The following is a 22,533-nucleotide window of genomic DNA, read 5'->3' as shown; positions in this document are numbered from 1 at the left end:
ACACAATGATGTTTTTTTGTCTACACAATGATGTTTTTTTGTCTACACAATGTTGTTTGTTGTCTACACAATGATGTTTTTTGTCTACACAATGATGGTTTTTTGTTTACATAATATTGTATCTATTTTTACAGAATCAGAATGATTTGTTATCTACACAGGAAGCAGAGACTGCTGTTTTGAAAACTATAACATCAGTTAATGGCCTCAAGAAACAGGTTAGTTTACTCACTTCTATTTTAAATTCATATTCTTTCCCCCAAGTTTTGAAAATAATGTAAATTTCCAAAAAATTGCTTGCATTTATTATTGCAATATTTTAACATTGGACAGAAATGTCTGTCACAATTTTGAACAATAAAAACATATCAAAATTATCTGAATTTACAGTACATTGAACTTGTTCACTGATATCTTTTTGGTGATTATCATCCTAAAATGTATTTTATGTTTGTAATGGATCACAAATTATGAATTATTTCACATTTTTCATGTCAGGGCCAACTCTGCATTATGGTTTTTTTTCTCATTGTTGAAGGTCTATTATTGCTTACATCAACTTCATTTTAACTTTGGTTAATAGTTGTCTCAGTGGAAATCATACCACATCTCCTTATTATTATACAGTTAACTTCAAACGTGATCAGGATGTTAAGAAATCATCTATCAATGAATCAATCAAAAGTGATCAGAGCTGGATGGATAGTTTAAAGACTATAATCCAGATGATGTTTCCATTAGAAGTTTCAACCATATGTATTCCATTCCGATTGAGAGATTTAGATATTAACATATGTCTAATGTTGAAAACTAGATGTCTTCTTTTTTCGGTATTGTTGCGTAAAACTGCTTAAACATCATCATTTAATATATTACCAGTAATAAAGATAAAATTCTTTTTTTTTTAACCACACAACAAATTGAACCAATGACTTACCAAAACTTTTCATCGGAAACAAAATTATAAAGACAGGAAAAAGTAGCCAATCACTGATTGGCTAGATAGATTGAGGTATTTATTCCTATTTTAACATACCGTACAACAAGATTATTAATTGCTTTCATTTTTTTGTAGCTTCAAGAAACAGCTATGGACCAAGCATCAGAATTATTCAAAGCAAATGAAGACCATGACCTATTAAAATGTCTCAAACTTGGTGGAATCAATGGGAATGTCAAGAAAGTAGATGAACTGTCAGTTAAATTTGAAGAACACAGAGAACAGCTTGAGGAGGTACAGCAATATTTCATAGAAGACTCAAGCATGTTATATAATAGTGGAATAATTTTCTTCAATTAAGTTGAGTTTCATGTTTTTTTCTCTTGTGATTAATGTTGCTGAACACCAGACAGAGGTGTTGCTTTTCCATTGAAAAGGATAGGTGTCATCATTGTCGTTGGTGTTAACAATTGTTTAGTTTTTGCTTAAGTTGGTTTGATAGGAACTACTTGTGATAGATCATTGATATTTCCTATAAAGTTGTATTACTATCAGTACATATCAGTTTGACCACTATTTCGAGACCGTGCCCCCTAAACCATGGTCCAGTGACTGAATTAATTAGCAATTTTCAATGTTTAGTATTCTGCTAAAGTTAGTTGATAGGGACTATTTATGATTCATCAATAATATTTTGGGACTATTTATGATTCATCAATAATATTTTGGGACTATTTATGATTCATCAATAATATGTTCTATAAAGTTGCATTACTATCAGTACATATCAGATTGACAACTATTTCATGGCCCTTCCCCTGAAGGTCATGGTCCAGTAACTTTCAATTAATTACCAATTTTCAATGTTAAGTTTTCTGCTTAAGTTAGTTTGATACGAATAGGTATGATAGACACTGAAATTTTCTATAAAGTTGCATTACTATTACTACATCTCAGTTTGTCAGCTATTTCAAGGCCCTGTCCCCTAGGTCATGGTTGAATGACTTTTGATTAATTACCAATTTTCAATGTTAAGTTTTCTGATAAGTTAGTTTGATAGGAGCTACTTGCATTGTGATAGATCAATGATATTTTTTATAAAGTTGCATAACTATCAGTACATCTCAGTTTGTTGAGCATTTCGATGCCCTTCCCTATAAGTCATGGTCCAGCAACTTTGAATTAATTAGCAATGTTGCTGTCCATCAGAGTGTCTTTTTTCTGAGTTTTCTGCCAAAAGGTGGAACATATCTGTGTCAACAGTTTATTTTACCCCTGTTACTGCTAGTGAAAGTGTTCTTAGTGGTGATATCCACCACTGGTAACAGCAACAAAGTACTGTGGATTCATTATTATTCGTTGCATACCAATTTTCCTGGACTTCGTGGTAACAGGGGAACCACAAATTTAAATGTTCAACAAATGACTAATTTTCTATAGAAATGTATACATACTTTTGCTAAACCACAAAATTAACTATCCACTAATATGCAAGTGTTCCTCAATCCACGAAAATAAATGACTCAACAGAATAAGGTATTCATGGTGTCCGTATATACATTGCACTGTCTATTCGTTCAACTACCTTGAAATTAATTTAGCCAAACTAATGATATTACTAAGTCGGGTAGTGTTGATGTGCACCTTGTACATATTTATACCCCACGCAACGAGTTGCGGAGGGTATAATGTTTTTGACCCGTCCGTCCGTCTGTCCGTCCGTCCGTCAGTCCTGTTTCTTGTCATCGCAACTCCTCTCAAACCACACAACAGAATTTCACGAAACCTTTTTAGATAATAAGGACATACATGTACTATGTAGTTGTGCATATTAACAGGAAATTACGATTCAATTTTTTTCTCCAGGAGTTACGCCCCTTTGAACTTATTTGCCCAATATACTACTGCAACAGTTTGTCATCGCAACTCCTCTCAAACAACACATCAGAATTTCATGAAACCTTTTCAGATAATAAGGACATACTACGTAGATGTGCATATCGACAGGAAATTACGATTCAATTTTTTTTTCCAGGAGTTACACCCCTTTGAACTTATTTGCCCAATATACTACTGCAACCTTTTGTCATCTCAACTCCTCTCAAACCACACAACAGAATTTCACAAAACTTTTTTAGATAATAAGGACATACTATCTAGTTGTGCATATCGACAGGAAATTATGATTCAATTGTTTTTCTAGGAGTTACGCCCCTTTGAACTTATTTACTTTAATGTACTACTGCAACAGTTTGTCATCGCAACTCCTCTCAAACCACACAACAGAATTTCATGAAACCTTTTCAGATAATAAGGACATACTACGTAGATGTGCATATCGACAGGAAATTACAATTCAATTTTTTTTTCAGAAGTTACGCCCCTTTGAACTTATTTGCCCAATATACTACTGCAACCTTCTGTCATCGCAACTCCTCTCAAACCACACAACAGAATTTCACGAAACCTTTTTAGATAATAAGGACATACTATGTAGATGTGCATATTGACAGGAAATTACGATTCAATTTTTTTTTCAGGAGTTATGCCCCTTTGAACTTATTTGCCCAATATACTACTGCCAACAGTTTGTCATCGCAACTCCTCTCAAACCACACAACAGAATTACATGAAACCTTTTCAGATAATAAGGACATACTACGTAGATGTGCATATTGACAGGAAATTATGATTCAATTTTTTTTTTTGATACAATTTTTTTTTCTTACACTTATTTTATTTCTCCAATGACAATGTGGGGACGTGGGGTATGTGAGTGCGCTCACTAAGGTTCTTTCATTTTTGCATTTAAGGAATACAGAGGCCATTGAGGAAAAAATTGAAAGGGGAAGTCCTGTATTTGTATTGAATTAGGATTACACCTGCAAACTTCATTATCAACTCCCAAACCAATCAGTGTTTTAAATTACATACAAGTTTCACATATTTGACAGTTAAGCACCATGCATTTAACTAGTAAGAGATAAATCATGATTTATATCTTTGATATTAGTATCAGAATATTCAATGAGTGATTGCTATTATAAAAATTTCCATCCATTAGAAATTAAAAAAAAATGTCAGTTGTGAACAAAACCCTATTTAATGAGTTTATTTTGTTTTGAGGCATCAATATAAAACAAATATATATTAGCATCAGTGATTTTCAGTTGTTTAATGATACAGGCAGACTGAAATAACTGGTAAATTACCACACAAGACAAAGATAAAATAGGGGGAGGGTTGTGTTCTAAATAAAAGTAGGTTAAGTCTGCCACTTATTCATGTGCCTGTCTCAAAATCTGGATCCTTGTCTGACAGTAAGTTGTCTCTAATCATATTTTACTGTATTTATTTATTTACCTAACATTGATTCTAAATCTTTGATTTGAATTTATTTACAACTTTGTATAGACTAGGGCTTGACATATTGTACAGACAATTTGTCTATATGTTGAAGACCTATATCATGTATATGTATTCATGATCTTTTAATGACTTTTGGTACTTTGTGCACTTGGGTTGCTGTGTTGACATTGGTGTTTATCTAACATGTCTTTTTTCATTCTTATATAAGACATTCATAATTCAAGAAAAAAAACTAATATCGCTCACAACAACATTTATGGACTCGTTATTTTCATTTTTGTCCCACAATAATTTGTAAAAATATTAGCCTTGTACATTGTTTTATATTTCTAGGTGTGTAAGCTGTTCCGACATATAGCTACAACAGAGCCACTGGTCATTACAGCTGAACATAATGAGTATGTTCTTAGGAATATAGGGGAGATGGTAGGTAAAAAAAAAAATTTTTTTTTTCAAAATCGACATTTTTGAGATGATTATTTTAGTAATTTCCATCCTCAGCATATCCTCATATTCTTACTACAGATAAAATACTAAAATTTTATGAAACAATTCAATTTTTTTAAGTTAATAAAAAAGATAAGGTTAATGCAGGTAGTTGTCAGTGAAGTATGTACAGAAAAATGTAAGTTTTGGAGGCCATGTCAAATGATTATGCCCCAGGTGGGTCTTCAACACAGGGAGAAAATCCTGCATCTGGAGGTGGGCTTTAGCTGGCCCGTAAACAAAAATGTATACTGGTAACAACAGTTTACTTAAGAATTAATTTCATAATACACTGTCAGAAAGTAATTTTTTGTTTATTTTAGGTTTTGCTAGCTGCCAGAACACTTGCAGAATATTCCAATAGTAAAATTGCTCGAGAAAATCTGGAGAATTTTGCAGAGGCATGGGAGAGTCAGATTAATGACCTTTCTGTTCTGGTAAAGGAAGTCAATGATTTTTGTCAAGGACGTATGGATAAACCTGTTTATTTGTCATTACCAAGACCAGGGGTTAGTATTTTATAATTCTTAAAGGTGCATTACATTTGCCTCATTCTATAAATAAACAGTGGTCTAACCAGATTTTCATACATGACTAATAATCTTTCCTAAGTATCAAATGATACCAAAATTCCTCTGCCATATTTCTGTAAGAATTATCTAATATTAATCACTCCCCATAAAATCCACCATAGATGCCACTATTGGTGTAAGAGCTGCTTACCCATCTAGAGTACAAATGTACCTGTGTTCACCCCTGATTTTCAAGGGAGTTCTTCTGTGTACTGTTTTGAAGCCAGTTGTTTGGCTTTGTCTTTTCTTTTCTCACTTGGATGCCTTCTATCTGTTGATTATTTCCCATGGTATCTTAATTCTTTTTGTAAACATGAATAAAAAATGTTTCTTAGTTATCGTTGTAGATGGGAGGCAACTCTTGTTCCAATTACATCAAAATATAGTAGGAATGAGTATTATTTAGTCATCCAAATCTAGAAGTGTTGGGATTGGGAGTACATGAAGGATTCTGTTGGCCACTTACACCCTACATGTGTATATTTCGTATTTCACTGGGTTTTTTTTTTTTTGCTTTATGTAGAACATCAGGTGTGGTTCAAAGAACAAAGAGATCCTAAATTTTTTTATAGAACTTAAATTTTAGGGTTGTCATGTTTTTGAACACACATTTTTCTTCAAATTTAAATCATGGTTTCCTGTCACTTAGTACACATCACTGATGAATAATATTTGGTGAGCATTAAATTTTGTGCTTTTAGTCAAAATTGAAGTCACAAAAATTGGTTTTCGATGAGAAGTATTAGATTTGATATCTTCAGCTTAGCAGCTGATATTACATTCTTTATATAAGGTATATATGAGATCATTTATTGTCTCATACTAACATTCACACATTTACTAACAGACAGCACCTAACACACCACAAGTAAGTTATCTATATATAAGGGAGATAATTTATTGTCGAATACTTACATTGACACATTTATTGTCACATACTAACATTAACACATTTATTGTCACATACTAACATTAACACATACTAACATTAACACATTTATTGTCACATACTAACATTAACACATACTAACATTAACACATTTACTAACAGCCAGCAACTTACACACCACAAGTAAGTTGTCTATATATAAGGGAGATAATTTATCGTCACAAACTTACATTAACACATTTTCTAACAGCCGACACCTAACACACCAGAAGTAAGTTATCTATATATAATGGAGATAATATATTGTCACATACTAAGTAAGTTATCTATATATAAGGGAGATAATTTATTGTCACATACTATTATTAACACATTTACTAACAGCCAGCACCTAACACACCACAAGTAATTTATTTATATAAAAGGGAGATAATTTATTGTCACATACTAACATTAACACATTTACTAACAGACAGCACCTAACACACCACATGGCACAAGTAAATTATCTATATGTAAGGGAGATAATTTATTGTCACATACAAGTATTAACACATTTACTAACAATTAGTACCTAACACACCACAAGTAAGTTATCTATATAAAAGGAAGACAATTTATTGTCACATACTAACATTAACACATTGACTAACGGCCAGCATCTAACACACCAAAAGTAAGTTATCTTCATAAAGGGGACATAATTTATTGCCCAATACTAACATGTAACATATTTACTAACAGCCAGCACTTAACACACCACAAGTAAGTTATCTATATAAAAGGGAGATAATTTATTGCCCAATACTTTAACAAGTTTACTAACAGACAGCACCTAACACACCACAAGTAAGTTATCTATATATAAGGGAGATAATTTATTGTCAAATACTAACATTAACACATTTTCTAACAGACAGCACCTAACACACCACAAGTAAGTTATATGTGTTGTGTTTACATTGTCTTTTGTATTGATATTATGTTGAATTAAAAATCATATATAATATGCATGTGTTTAATCTGAATAATTTCTAGAGTTTGTTTGCCTATTTTTTGTTTTCTATGAATGTTGTTATATAAATATGTTAAATCAGAAAATGAATCTAGCCATTAAATTTTAGACATTTCCACATAATCTGAGTATTTAGGATGTCGTTTCTCTTAATTTTGACTTTTTATACGACCGCAAAAAATTTTTGCGGTCGTATATTGGTATGACGTTGGCGGCGGCGTCGTCGTCGTCCGAAAACACATCGGTTTTCGCACTCTAGCTTTAGTTTAAGTGAATGGATCTCTTTGAAATTTTACCACAAGGTAAAATACAACAAAAGGAAGGTTGGGATTGATTTTGGGGGTTATGGTACCAACAGTTAAGGAAATAGGGGCCAAAAAGGGGCCAAAAATAAGCATTTTCTAGTTTCCAGACAATAACTGTGGAACAGTGTATGGATCTCTCTGAAATTATACTTCAAGTTTCCATACCACAAAGGGATGGTTAGGATTTGCTTTGGGGGGTTATGGCTCAAACCGTTTAGGAATTACAGACAAAAAAGGGGGAAAAACAAGGTTGTCCTGGTTAATGGACAAATACTTTAGTACAAAACATAAATTGAAGCAGGGTAAGGGAGATAAATCAAATACATCATTGAAATTACCTCCCTTACACTGCTTTTAAATTATGTATAAAGTAATGGTTAATGAACAATTAAGATAATTTAAAACAGTGTAAGGGAGGTAATCCAAATACAACTTTTTGGTTACTTCCCTTACACTACTTTTTAATTATGTTTAAAGAAATGCATATTTATAAAGGAAGACCAGTAAAAATATCTGCAAATGTTGCATCTTTTTTTTTTACAAAAAAATCCATATGAAAGATTTGACACTATATTTTAAATTCTATTATAAAATAGATTAAGTTAGCACTATGGTAAATTTAAATGGGTAATTATGGTTGCAAACTCCATTGGAAATTTGAATTGAGATTATGACCATATCTTGAGGGAAAGAATTTTTTGGGGAAAAAGGGGGGGGGGGGGGGGGGGGGGGTAAAAAGAAATTGTTGGGGGTCAATTTTTTCTCATTATTATTGCGAAAAATGCGACAGGGTTATAATCACAATAATTTAAACTCGCAATTTGAAATTTTTTATGTGAATTTAAGAGGATTTTTCTCAATATCGCAAAAAATAAAATTGCATTGTAGTCTAAAATGACAAAATCGCAATAATAAATGCACGCAATAATTTCTGAATTTACAGTATTATTTTTTTTTCAAATTTCAAATATTGAAAAATTTCAAGAAGTAATCTTTAATTGCACAGTATGGCGCATTAGATTTGTAAAATCTTTGACCACATTTATTTATTTGTTATGCCGAATCTAACCGTGTATTTAGATTTTTAATTTTTGGGTCCAGTTTTCTACATTAAGGTCCAAAGGGTCCAAAATTAAACTTTGTTTGATTTTAACAAAAATTGAATATATGGGGTTCTTTGATATGCTGAATCTAAACATGTATTTAGATTTTAGATTTTTGGCCCAGTTTTCAAGTTGGTCCAAATTGGGGTCCAAAATTAAACTTTGTTTGATTTCAACAAAAATTGAATATATGGGGTTCTTTGATATGCTGAATCTAACCATGTATTTAGAATTTTTTATTTGTGGGCATGCTATCAAATTGGTTCATATTGAGGTCAAAAGGGTCCAAAATTAAACTTTGTTTGATTTCATCAAAAATTGAATTATTGGGGTTCTTTGATATGCCAAATCTAACCGTGTTTTTATATTTTTCATTTTGGGTCCCGTTTTTTAAATTGGTCTACATTAAGGTCCAAAGGGTCCAAAATTAAACTTAGTTTGATTTTAACAAAAATTGAATTCTTGGGGTTCTATGATATGCTGAATCTAAACATGTGTTTAGATTTTTGATTATGGGCCCAGTTTTCAAGTTGGTTTAAGTTGGGGTCCAAAATTAAACTTTTTTTGATTTCAACAAAAATTGAATATATGGAGTTCTTTGATATGCTGAATCTAACCATGTATTTAGAATTTTTTATTTGTGGGCCCCACTATCAAATTGGTTCATATTGAGGTCAAAAGGGTCCAAAATTAAACTTTGTTTGATTTCATCAAAAATTGAATTATTGGGGTTCTTTGATAAGCCAAATCTAACCGTGGTTTTAGATTTTTCATTTTGAGTCCCGTTTTTTAAATTGGTCTACATTAAGGTCCAAAGGGTCCAAAATTAAACTTAGTTTGATTTTAACAAAAATTGAATTCTTGGGGTTCTTTGATATGCTGAATCTACACATGTGTTTAGATTTTTGATTATGGGCCCAGTTTTCAAGTTTGTCCAAGTTGGGGTCCAAAATTAAACTTTGTTTGATTTCAACAAAAATTGAATATATGGGGTTCTTTGATATGCTGAATCTAACCATGTATTTTGATTTTGGACATTGGACCATAATAGGTAAATTAAAAAAACTCAAGTTCTTAGACCACATTCTTTATGTGTCAGAAACCTATGCTGTGTCAAATATTTAATCACAATCGAATTTCAGATCTGTTTCAAGCTTGAATGTTGTGTCCATACTTGCCCCAACTGTTCAGGGTTCGACCTCTGCGGTCGTATCAAGCTGCACCCAGCGAAGCATTTTATTGTCAAGATATTCCGAAAATTCTCTGGTTTTATCCATGTGGTGCCATTATAAATTTTGCCCGCTAACCCCTACTTTTCTTTTCCTAATTTTATTCCATATAGTTTGAAAAGCCATTTTTGAAAATTTTATAAAATCCTTGATATTTTTTTTTTATATGTTTTGAAAGAAAAAAGGTGCCAATTTTAAATGTATGAAAAATTCAGAGAGAACCATTTCCCACCAATTTTTCAATGACATATATATCTCAAAAACAAGGGCATGGACCTTACATTTTTTTCTGCTTTTTCTGTTCTGTTATTTATATACCGGTACTATCTTTTTATCACAGTCTTTCAAAAAGCTTGTTATTTTGAAACAGAGTAGCAAACATCTTTAATGTTATATGTTTCTATTTTATTTCTTTTGAAAGAAATTTGTATTTTAAGGCTAGCTTTGAAATAACATTAAAACCAAGGTCATCTCTAGGTGATGAGGTTATGTCCCTGCTTGTGTTGATTAATTCACATAATGTGTTAAAAAACCCAGAAAACTCAACATTTCCTTGTTTCAGTCAATTCAAACAAATACAGGTTTTTAAAGATGAAAGAAAAGTACATGTCTAAATGTAATAGCATTATACTGTATATAGAATAAGCAATGCTTTCGTATTTGTACAAAATGCCTGGTGACAGTAATTGATGGTTCCTGATCTTGGACCAGTACTATTCCATAATTTTAGTTTGAAAATGTTTATAGGTGATACTCAAGCAATTGTTAACTTGTTATGCCCCACCTACGATAGTAGAGGGACATTATGTTTTTTCGGTCTGTGCGTCTGTTCGTTCGTCTGTCCGTTCATCCATCCGTCTGTCTGTCCCGCTTCAGGTTAAAGTTTTTGGTCAAGGTAGTTTTTGATGAAGTTGAAGTCCAATCAACTTGAAACTTAGTACACATGTTCCCTATGATATGATCTTTCTAATTTTAATGCCAAATCAGAGTTTTGACCCCAATTTCACAGTCCACTGAACATAGAAAATGAAAGTGCCAGTGGGCAGGTTAAAGTTTTTGGTCAAGGTAGTTTTTGATGAAGTTGAAGTCCAATCAATCTGAAACTTAGTACACATGTTCCCTATGATATGATCTTTCTAATTTTAATGCCAAATTAGAGCTTTGACCCCAATTTCACGGTCCACTGAACATAGAAAAATGATAGTGCGAGTGGGGCGTCCGTGTACTTTGGACACATTATTGTTTTATATATAATAGCATAAAGACTTCTTGTCAACACTACTCCCCAGAGACCATTTGTTTAAAAGCTTTCATACTTAGAGAGATTGATTGTCATAATGTGTAGTAGACCATACTATGAAGCGATATTGATGTAACAATTATCTGCTGGAGTTATGGAACTTTCACAATTTTGATTTAATTTGGTAAAATGACACTCTTAGACCTATAGGTCTAACTTAAACATGATCCTGACAAGCACTTACCCATGAATCTGACAAGTACTTACCCATGAACCTGACAGGCACTTTCCCATAAACTTGACCTTACCAAGCATTTGCTCAATCTTTAGTTTTCTATGTTGTGTAATGTTGAATGTTGTTGTTGTACAACCAAAATTTTTTTGTGTTCGTATTATGTTATTTTATTGTCTGCGACGTTGTTGTCCGAAGACATTTGGTTTGCAGACAATAACTTGAGTATAAGTGTATAGATCTATAAAATTGTACCACAAGGTTCTATACCACAATAGGAAGTTTGGGTTTGATTTTGGGGGTTATTGTTCGTACTGTTATGGAATTAGGGACCAAAAAGGGGTCAAAAACAAGCATTTTTCCTTGTTTCAGGACAATTGCTTGTGTATAAGTGAATGTATCTCTATGAAATTGTACCACAAGGTTCCATATCTCTAAAGGAAGGTTGGGATTGATTTTGGGGATTATGGCATAAACTGTGTAGGGATTAGGGGCCAAAAAAACCCTAAGATTTTCATGTTTCCAGACAATAACTTCAGTATAATTCAGTGGATCTCTATGAAACTATACCACAAGGTTCCATACCAAAAATAGAAGGTTTGGAATGATTTTGGGGGTTATATCCTAGAGAAAAAGATCAGTGGAATTGCACTGGAATACCACTGATATTCCATTGTAATTTCCACTGGAATTCCAGTGATTTTCAGTGGAATAATTTGGCTGGAATTCCACTGGAACTACATTGGCTTTCCACTGGAATTACAGTGGAAAATCCAGTGTTATTCCACTGGTATTCCAGTGGAATTCCAGCCAAAATATTCCACTGCATCACTGGAATTCCAGTGGAAATTACAGTGTTATTTCACTGGTATTCCAGTGGAATTCCAACCAAATTATTCCAGTGGAATGCAAATGTAATTCCAGTGGTATTTTGCACACACAAACTGATTAACTAATATAAAAATTATGTGTCAGATATAAACTTCTCTTCCTTTCTGTAATTTAAAACTTGCTGTCTCTGTACTTCCAACTAGAATTGCCGAATAAAGGTACTCAAATGGAGTCTGCATAAAATCTGTTTCATATCATTGCTGGCAGCTCATATTTAATCCCCTAAAAGTACAAAAATATCCACAAAGAATCAATTGTTCAAGAGGTATTAATGATTCTATGAAGCAATAAATTCAATAGAAACAGTATTATGCATATATATTATATATATCATAATCTTACATTCATTGGAAGCCTAAACTCAAATTAAGTACCCCCCCCTTTTTTATCCCTTGAAGATAAAACTGGCGACTTATAATTTTCACCAAGTTAATTTACACAATTTAATTTCTACATATTAGATTATCATATACCATTTACATGTCAGATTTATGTCTGTTATGAAACTGACAACAATATATATATTCATTTACATTAATTGTCTGTCAAAACTTTCTGATGTTTTGCTCAGATTAAAATCCTAAATGTTTTATAGTGCCTCAACAAATTGTATTTTATAATTATCATATGTAAAATCAAATACTTATCTGAAAACATTTGCGTTTGGATTCTCCATTTTGTTTATCCAGCGTAATCATATTTTGATGACGTATGTCAGTGCGTTTACGTCAAGGTGTCAATCTTGCCCCATATAATATCGGCCCGAAGTTGATTCGTCCCCGTAACGGTATTCCAGTGAAACTTTCCAAAACCGGTCGCCCATTGGACCACAAAAAACGGCTTATTTGCAGGGGTTGCCGGTTTGTTGAAATTTGAAATCACCAAGAGTTACTTCCCTTTAATATGGGTGTTTGAGAATATTTGAAAATGTATTTTACCTTAATCAAAATATACGTTTTCCTTTGTGAATTTTAGTTTTGTAAATAATATCTATCGTAAAATACAGCTACAACTTCTATTTCACTTATTTGAAAAAAAATATTTTGCAGGAATAAAAAATAAAAATACCATACATTAATGATATTTCACAAATAATTAGTTAAAATGTTCTACTGACCCACAATTAACCGACCGTGCAAGGGCTGTATTGTCAGTCTAGGTCGTTAAAAACTTCCATTTGTTGTTGACCCACAATCTCATCAGTACTCACGATACTGTTTCATAATTACCTGTACGTAAGTGTGCTGTAAGTGTAATTGTTACAAACTGTCATAACACAATGAAAGAAGGTATTGAAACTAAATTGACAGGTGAACAGTAATCACAGCCTCAGAGTATTCAGTTGACCTGATTGACCGGACGATCTGAAGTTTACATTACAAATGATAGGTACTGATCAGTGATTTCAGATGACAAGGCCCGTTTTATGAGGATGAATTTTATTGATTTTAATTATTTTAATTATTTAAATACAAAAATACCGGCCGGTTCCCGATTTCAAGGAATAACCATTTAATTAAACGCAAATCTGCAGGGTCTTCTTGATTTGGCCGGTATGGTGGGAGAACTGTATTCAGATCGAGAAATTTCAATGTATAAGAAACAAATTAGGGTGTTGTATTAACTTTTTTCAACAGAATGGCAATTTTATTTTTTGGCTTTGCACGTTGCTGCAGAAGGTGTCAAAGCAACAATTAAATAGCCTTTCAAGACATCATAATTATTTGGACTAGGTACAAATGAATTGTACTGATAATAGCTATTAGAATTTAATATAAGTACTTTTTTTCTAACAAAAATAATGCCCATCAGTATCTTAATGATAAATCACGCAACCCTGCTTTAATTTTTGAAAACAATCTTTTAAAGTGCACTCAAGTTTTTGTTCATGGTTTTTCATCACTAAATTATCAAACTACTCATGAGCTTTTTTTATGTACACTTGGTTTTCCAAGGTATTTTAATATCATGAAAATAGTTATAAATGCATGTATATATTTAAATCAAGGAACAATGTATTTATTATTACAGTGGAATTACAGTGGTAAAATATTCCAATGTCATTCCAGTGGAATCACCAATCAAATTCCACTGGAATTTTTAGTTTTATATGATTTACCAGTGGAATTCCAATGAGTCAATGGAATCCAGTGGAATTCCAGTGGAATCAACTGATATTCCACTGGAATTCCATTGACATTTTCTATGGGGTAGCCCTAACTGTTTTGGAAAAAGGGTCCAAAATTAAACTTTTGTTTGATTTTATCAAAAAATGAATTCTTGGAGTTCTTTGATATGCTGAATCTAACCATGTATTAAGTTTTTGGATATTAGACCATAAAAGGTATATGTCAAGTTTCAAATTTTAATTTTCTTAGACCACATTCGTTCTGTGCCAGAAACTTATGCTATGTCAAATATTTAATCACAATCCAAATTCAGAGATGTATTGCACAGTTTTTTTTAACTTTTGTAACTTCCAGACAATAACTTGTGTTTAAGTGTATGGATCTCTCTGAAATTATACCACAAGTTTCCATACCACAAAGGGATGGTTAGGGTTGGCTTTGGGGGGGTTGTGGCTCAAACCGTTTAGGAATTAGGGGTAAAAAAGGGGAAAAAACAAGGGTTTCCTGGTTAATGGACACTTTAAAAGCAGTGTAAGGGAGGTAATCCAAAAACAAAATTGTACAATGTTGTACAATGTAGGATTACTTCCCTTACACTGCTTTTAGATTATATATTTAAGATTTTTATGATGTATTTAAATTGATAATTATGGTTGCAAACTCCATTGGAAATTTGAATTGAGATTATGACCATATCTTAAAGGAAAGAATTTTTTTTTTTGGAAAAAGGGGGTGGGGGGGAGGGGGGTTAAAAAGAAATTGTGGGGGGCAATTTTTTTTTCATTTCAGATTTCAGAAATTAAAAAGAAAATTTCTTCAAATATTTTTTTTTTGCAAAAAAAGGGGGGGGGGGGGGGGGGGGGGGTCGGCATAGTGTATTGCTCAAAAGCAAAAAATTGAATATAAATTCAAATCATATAACCAATTCTAAGTTCTTCGACTACAGTTATTCAGTGTCAGAAACCTATTAGGTGTCAAATTACAATCCAAATTCAGACCTGTATCAAGCGCGAATATTGTTTCAATTTTCGCCCCAACTGTTCAGGGTTGGACCTCTGCGGTCGTATCCAGCTGCGCTCAGTGAAGCATTTTATTTTCTGATACTTAGAGTTAATAGAAATTGAAAGTAGATTCATAGTTAAAAATAGATATAGGATCATCATATTCTATTTTTTTTCTGATACTTGGATATGCTGAATCTACCGGTAACTGTGGATTTAGTTTTTTGATATTGGACCATAATAGGTAAAATCCAGTTTCAAATTTTTCAGTTCTTTGACCACATTCATTCTGTGACAATAACCTTTGCTGTGTCAAATATTTAATCACAATCCAAATTCAGAGCTTAAATATAGTATCCATACATGCCCCAACTGTTCAGGGTTTGACTTCTGCAGTCGTATCTAGCTGCGTTCTGCGGAGCATTTTATCTTTTTTTATTTATTATACCCCCACTTTAAAAAAGGGGGGGTATACTGTGATACCTCTGTCTGTCCTTCAGTCAATCCATCCGTCAGTCCATCAGTCGGTCCGTCCGTCCATCCGTCCGTCCCATGAATATTTTCGTCGCATTTTTCTCAGGAACTACTTGACAAGGATTTCTGAAATTTGGTTTCAGGGTTTATATAAGTAAGTTACACCGTATGATGCGTTATCAGATTCATCACTCAACAACTTCCTGTTTACCGAACACTTGAATTTTTTTACACATGATAGCCAAGTTGAAAAGTTTCGTCACATTTTTCTCAGGAACTACTTGACAAGGATTTCTAAAATTTAGTTTCAGGATTTATATAAGTCAGCTATACCGTGTGATGTGTTTTCAGATTCATCACTCAACAACTTCCTGTTTACCGAAATATTTCGGCGGGGGTATCATCAGTGAGCAGTAGCTCACAGTTTTACTTGTTTTTTTGTAAATTGCCTTGGCGCTGTCAGTTTGTCTTCGACGTATGAGTTTTAATACCCCTTTGGAATGTAATCTGCCTCTCTTTGAACAATACTAATTTAAATAAGTGAAAATTTTTGTCTCCCCTCAACAACGTGTTAAAAGGGAGATAATAGAATGTTCTTACCTCAGTATTGCAATATAGCGTAATAGTCTCTGGTAAAGCAAGGGTATCCTTTGCAAGTTCACAGCTCTTGTTATTTGGGGTGGGAGTATAAATTCCTGAAAAAAATTACGCATTCTTTCCTGAGTGAGAATCCCCCAAAATTAAAAATTAATACCAGAAGTCATGAAATTTTTTTCATACTGTGAGTGAGTTAAGTATTCATTTATACCCATGCATTTTATATGAAAAATCCAGAGAAATCACTTTTCTGCCAACAATTCTAATTTATCAAGTGTTTATATCTTAAAAGCAAACACATCATAAGTCCTATCTTAATTTAATATAACATATTATAAATTTTATTTTGAAAAAGAGGAATTTATGAAAAAATTGTCACTTTAAATTTGATAGCGGCAAATATCCTTGACATAAGTAATTTTCAATGTTCAATTCAGGAAGAAAAAGGAATTCTGTACATTGTATTCAAATATAATTGTAGGTTTGTGACAGACGATTAGATTTTTATCTTGGTCCTTTTGGTTTAATCTGCCTTTTTCAGCCTAAATGACAAATTAACCAAATCTGCTAAACATAGTTCTTTAAAATGTCATACCTTATTTAATTTATTTTTGTCTGTGAGTGGTTTAGATGAATGAATTGCTTTAACTAGACAATAACGAAAATAATGACCATGTGCTGGAGTCATTTTATAGTGTAATTGCATGGTTTTAAACAAAATGAAGCAGAAATTGAAGTTTTAATGTCTTGTCTCTATTGATTTGTATTGATACAGCTATGGAGAAACTTCTTGCTGGGATGGTTGAGATAAATTGTTTCTTCTGTGCTCTACTCTAATAGTTATTGAATTTTTACATACATTTATCCATTTCAGTGTACACATAAAGGAATCTTATAGAATATACATAAATAGAAACTTTTTCTTGTTTTTTGATATGTGAATTCAGGAAAATACTTAAAGGAAATAGAAAATAGAGCATTTGGGCTTTGTACTAATGAATATGCTATGTGCTTTGATGATCATTTATAAATCAATTATACTCAATATTAGTATATAAAGCATTGTTACTTAATTAACTCAGTGTAATTATTATAAATGATTTATTGACCTAAATTTTCCACACAAATTTTAAGCTCATTATTAAAAAAATAGTTAGAGAGATATTCAAATGTATCAAAAGCAAAAGATTAAAACTCCAGTTGAAATCACAAGACATTTTAATTACATTTTCTTGTAAATCATATATAATATGTCAAAAGTCAATTAATTGGTATTTTCTTCCTGGTCTAAGCAAATTGTAAGAATAATTCAAAACTACAATTCTGTGATTCACTTTGACAAATAGAATGAATATAGAAAATTAAAAAATCTCAACATTTACCAAAAGCCTAAAGTTTCATCTATTATTATTAGATATTGCTTTAACAGCATGTCAGGGACTTGCTATTGCTTTGGCTGGGGCATTAACAAATACCATAAAAGGCCGTCAGTCGGAGAGTATTTTCCTACTCGATGTTATCATATGATACGTATGTTGTATTGGATGTATGTAAGTACAGGATCCTATCTGAAGTTGGTGACTCGTTGGCTGAGTGGTCTAACTTGTCCATCTACAGTAATCACTTGATAGATTGTCAGTTTTCCTGCTGAAGGTTGGTGGTTCTCTTTGAGTCCTCTGAATTCCTCCACCAATAAAAACTGGCCACCATTATATAGCAAAGAGTACTGAAAGTGGTGTTAGACACCAACAATCAATCAATCAATTCTGACTCAACTGAACTCTTGTATCAGCACAAGCAATGAATATAATTTATTCATATTTGTTTTGAATTGCCATTTTAATTTAGCTTGAAGTCATATGTTGGAAGAGGGAGTCCCTAGGTTTATAAGCATGGTATTTTTACCTGCCCGAGTCCTGTGTGCAATTGCACATGCCAATTAAGCTTTTGTCTAATATATACATTTAACAGTCACAATTAATTTAAACCATAATATATTTATTAATTTGCCAAAATCAATCTTAGATTTTACAGTCACAAATACTTGTTTTCTGGATCAGTGAGCATGTCACATCCAATCTCAGTTTGTGACAGTAAATCAACTATAGATGTTGACAAATGTAAGACTTCAATTAATCAATTATTTCTTCAGTAACTTAACTTTTTGTAAACTAAATAAAATCTTCAGTTATGTAGGGTTTGGTTGTGACAGATTTCACTGTACAAACCCGATCAAGTTATATGATCTCCTACGTATTCCTTCGTAAGAATTTGGTGAATTATTTATATGTCTGGATTGAGAAATGAAAAACTGATGTACATCATGTACATGGTCATCTTGAAGACATCTTTGGAAAATTAATATGGAATAAGACATTGTGTGAATCACCCATCACCAACCAATCATCCAAAAAAGTCTATAAATGTTTATACAACTTTTGACGAGATATTTTTAGTTGATTAGTAATACAGGGATCAATAGTGTAAAATTTGGCGTGTTTTCTGCTTACCAGTCACTGCCAAGTACAATACTGCAGTCATGATTTAATATTTTATGTGCTTTAAGTAAAAATAAAGTATCTATAAACATTGTAAATTAGTTGGTAAATGTGAAATTATATTACGGTACCAAAGAAATGCTTTAAGAAAATATGCTTTATTGCTCTTTAGAGGGGAGCATTATCTATTTTGTAGAGACGAAAGTATATATACATGTATATAAAAAGAGCTATCATTACTCATGTTCCTGAGACTGTAGATAACAAATATAGTGTGATTTTTATACCCATGCTTAACAAAGTGGGGTTATATAGTGACCAGTGTACGTCTGTCTCTCCATATTGTATCATATATATATATCTGATGAATTAAGTAAAAGTTTTAAGTGATTTTAGTATTATGTATTTGGTATGAATAAAAGAAGTTGAGAGATGCGAGTCAATAACACAGCATGCGTTGTTGTGTATCTGTAAATCTTAAGAAAAACTGATCCTTCAACTCTCCTATTTTCTGATATATCGCAACATATCAGAAAAAGGGAACGATACCAGATTGGCTTTTAATTAGATTGAGTATCTCTCTAGTTGACTTATACTTCACAACTCTGTGGATTGTAAATGTTGATTGGGTATATATATAGGATGATATGGTCACATGCACTTCTCTGACCCAGTGGCAAGACCTGTGCTAAAGAGGTTCATTTGTTTGTATGAGAGATGTAAATACACACGCAGAAGTGTCTAGTCAGTAATGGACATTAACAGTAATATTAAATATGATGCCTAATGTTTACCTAGACTGCCAGGCTCTTTGCATGTAAAAAAGACTGTTTACAGTCCCTCATTCAGTGGTATGTAGGTAATTTGTTTTGTTATAGGGCAAGATTTCTCTGATTTCAGTTACTCTAAATAATTTATGGGTAGTCATCAGGATTGACCACCTTGTGAAACCTACCTAATTGATTTTTGGTTTAAATTATTCTGGTCCTGAATATACATGATATGTTTACTACTGGACATTAAACAAACAACCTATCAATCACAACTTCTTTCAATATTGTTTTTTCTTCTTCTTTGAAATCCTCATAGGACCGTATAGATTTCAAAGGTTATAAACACCTTCATTCAGAAGTCTGACAACTTAGATGTTGGATTTTTACTAGTTGAATGATTTATGATTTTCTTCTTTGTATTGATTAGTATACTTAGTAAAACACTCTTGGGATCTGTTATTTAGAATGCCCTGTTTTAATACTAAAGATAATTGATTAGAAGTAATTGTATATATCTGTGTCCTGAAAATTTATTTACCAATAAATTGTCAGAAGGTCTCTATTGGAATTAATCTCAAAGCTTGGTGTAATTGTTATAGTCCTGATTGACAGTGTTGCACATTTTTTTTAGCATTTCAAAAATATCAATATTACATGATATTGAAAGGATTTAACTTAGTATAACACGGAAGTTATATTTGTTAAGGAACTACTTTAATACATCTAGATATGTGTAAGTACTTCTTGCTAGCTTTCAATACACTACATGCATATTTTTTAACTTTAAACTTTTTTAACAGTGTTTGTGTTGACATTATTTAGTATTTTTTACCTGTTATTTGTGTTTTTTTTGTTGTCTGCAGTACAAATATAAATGATTTTAGAACTTTATAAAATGTTTATGCCGTGCCTAAGATAATAGGGAGCATTATCTGTTCTTATGTTGACCGACTACACAATTGTCCCAGTTTAAGGGAGGGTAGGGCTCATAATTTTTAACTCTGCAACATTCTGTAGTCAGCTTTTGTCACTGTTTGCTGCTTGCATGCTGCTTGATATATCTGTTTTTCTTTGTCATTTTGTTATAATCAGGCTGTTGGTTTTTTCCTTTAAATTTGTTTCACATTTTGTCATATCTTGGCCTTGTAAAGCTGATTAATTTAGGGTATGGGTTTTGCTCATTGTTGAAGGCCGTACAGTGACCTATAATTGCTTAAATAAATCCACATCATTTACACACTGTTAGATAGTTGTCTCACTGGCAATCATACTACATATCCATATTTTATATTATGTTTTGGTATGTCCATCTATCCTTTAATCGATCCTGTATCTAAAAGTAAAGTTTTTGTTTAAGCTCACATCAAATTGAAACTTAGTATCCATGTTCATTCGTTGTGAACTTTTTTCAAATATATACCAAATTAAGAATCTTGTAATATATGTATCATTTAATTTACTATTCAAATCATTAATTAATGGTCATGTTGAATTATGATTAAGTATTGAAGCTTCATTTTGACCGAGTACAAATTGACGATTTATCTTGACTAGCTGTAGACCATGATTGTTAGTACTCTGTTTTATTTGATTTAGTTAATGAACTATATAAGTTAATACACATTATATGTTTGCTTGATTAATCGTCTGCCTGATTAATCGTCTGATTGATGATCAACAATTGTTGTGTTTTATTGATGATTGGGAAATGACTTTCACTTGAAACAGATCTGCCTCATTTGGATAGAATTTTTCTGATAAGATTGTTGTAAGTATTAAACATTTGTACTTGAAATTTCCTTTTTACATGGTCGATAAAGCACTTTAGAATTGCTTACTTTATCAACTTTATAAATTTGTTTTTGTATATCATACAATTGAATATTGGATGATTTGTTGTCCTGGGATAAATGAGTAGATTTCTTTTAGTAGAACTATTTCATAGATAAAACAATTACCTTAATGAACTGAGTAGCTTTAAAAACTAGACTAGGAACTAGGAATAATTTAAAAATTTAAGCAATAAAAAATGTTCAAGATTTTGGTTTTATATAAATGATACTGATTACAGCTCTCAATTCTGCGTTTTAGCAGATATAACATTTGCAACCTTTCAAAATACTGGATTTATTGTTTCGACCACCAATTTTGCACTCTGAGTACTGAGTAAAGTTTTATGACTGAGAGCCCGGACCCTAAAACATTTTGCAATTTTCCAGGAAGAGGGAAAAATTGTTTATTACTATCAATTTCAATTCAAAGTCACATTTATCAGGGGATCCTCTTCTTTGAGGCAATCTCTTTTAATTCGTCAAATTTCTTTTTATTTATTTTCTAATGAAACTCAGGGAATTGATCTTCTTTCAATGTGTGCAGGGAATTCTTAGTAATGATATTTGAACTTATTTTCTTAAAGATAGTTTAGAGTTGAAAGTTAGATAATCTCTGTAACAAGCTTATTTTCTTAAAGATAGTTTAGAGTTGAAAGTTAGATAATATCTGTAACCTGGTAACAAGCTTATTTTCTTAAATACAGTTTAGAGTTGAAAGTTAGATAATCTCTGTAACAAGCTTATTTTCTTAAAGATAGTTTAGAGTTGAAAGTTAGATAATCTCTGTAACAAGCTTATTTTCTTAAGGATAGTTTAGAGTTGAAAGTTAGATAATATCTGTAACCTGGTAACAAGCTTATTTTCTTAAAGATAGTTTAGAGTTGAAAGTAAGATAATCTCTGTAACAAGCTTATTTTCTTAAAGATAGTTTAGAGTTGAAAGTTAGATAATCTCTGTA

At 32.0% G+C, this 22,533-nt stretch overlaps 1 protein-coding gene across 4 annotated transcripts in view; it reads left to right on the top strand.

The window, feature by feature from the left end:
- The window catches only part of LOC127717822 (alpha-catulin-like), a 70,691-nt gene that overhangs the window by 29,111 nt on the left and 19,047 nt on the right, over window positions 1-22,533 (top strand). The window contains exons 8-12 of one of the 4 annotated variants that reach the window (XM_052223667.1): window positions 135-218; window positions 1,076-1,234; window positions 4,643-4,735; window positions 5,119-5,304; window positions 7,173-7,193. In XM_052223667.1, coding sequence (XP_052079627.1) covers window positions 135-218; window positions 1,076-1,234; window positions 4,643-4,735; window positions 5,119-5,304; window positions 7,173-7,193 — 543 coding nt within the window. Of the gene's footprint in view, window positions 1-134; window positions 219-1,075; window positions 1,235-4,642; window positions 4,736-5,118; window positions 5,305-6,214; window positions 6,236-7,084; window positions 7,106-7,172; window positions 7,194-22,533 lie in introns of all 4 variants that reach the window. The other 3 variants (XM_052223666.1, XM_052223665.1, XM_052223668.1) reach the window with 3 other exon arrangements.

Source organism: Mytilus californianus, unplaced genomic scaffold, assembly GCF_021869535.1.
Source record: "Mytilus californianus isolate M0D057914Y unplaced genomic scaffold, xbMytCali1.0.p SCAF_10, whole genome shotgun sequence".
In the NCBI taxonomy this organism is placed as follows: Eukaryota; Metazoa; Mollusca; class Bivalvia; order Mytilida; family Mytilidae; genus Mytilus; species Mytilus californianus.
Note: the sequence above shows the minus strand (reverse complement) of the source record. Positions and strands in the feature narration are given on the sequence as shown.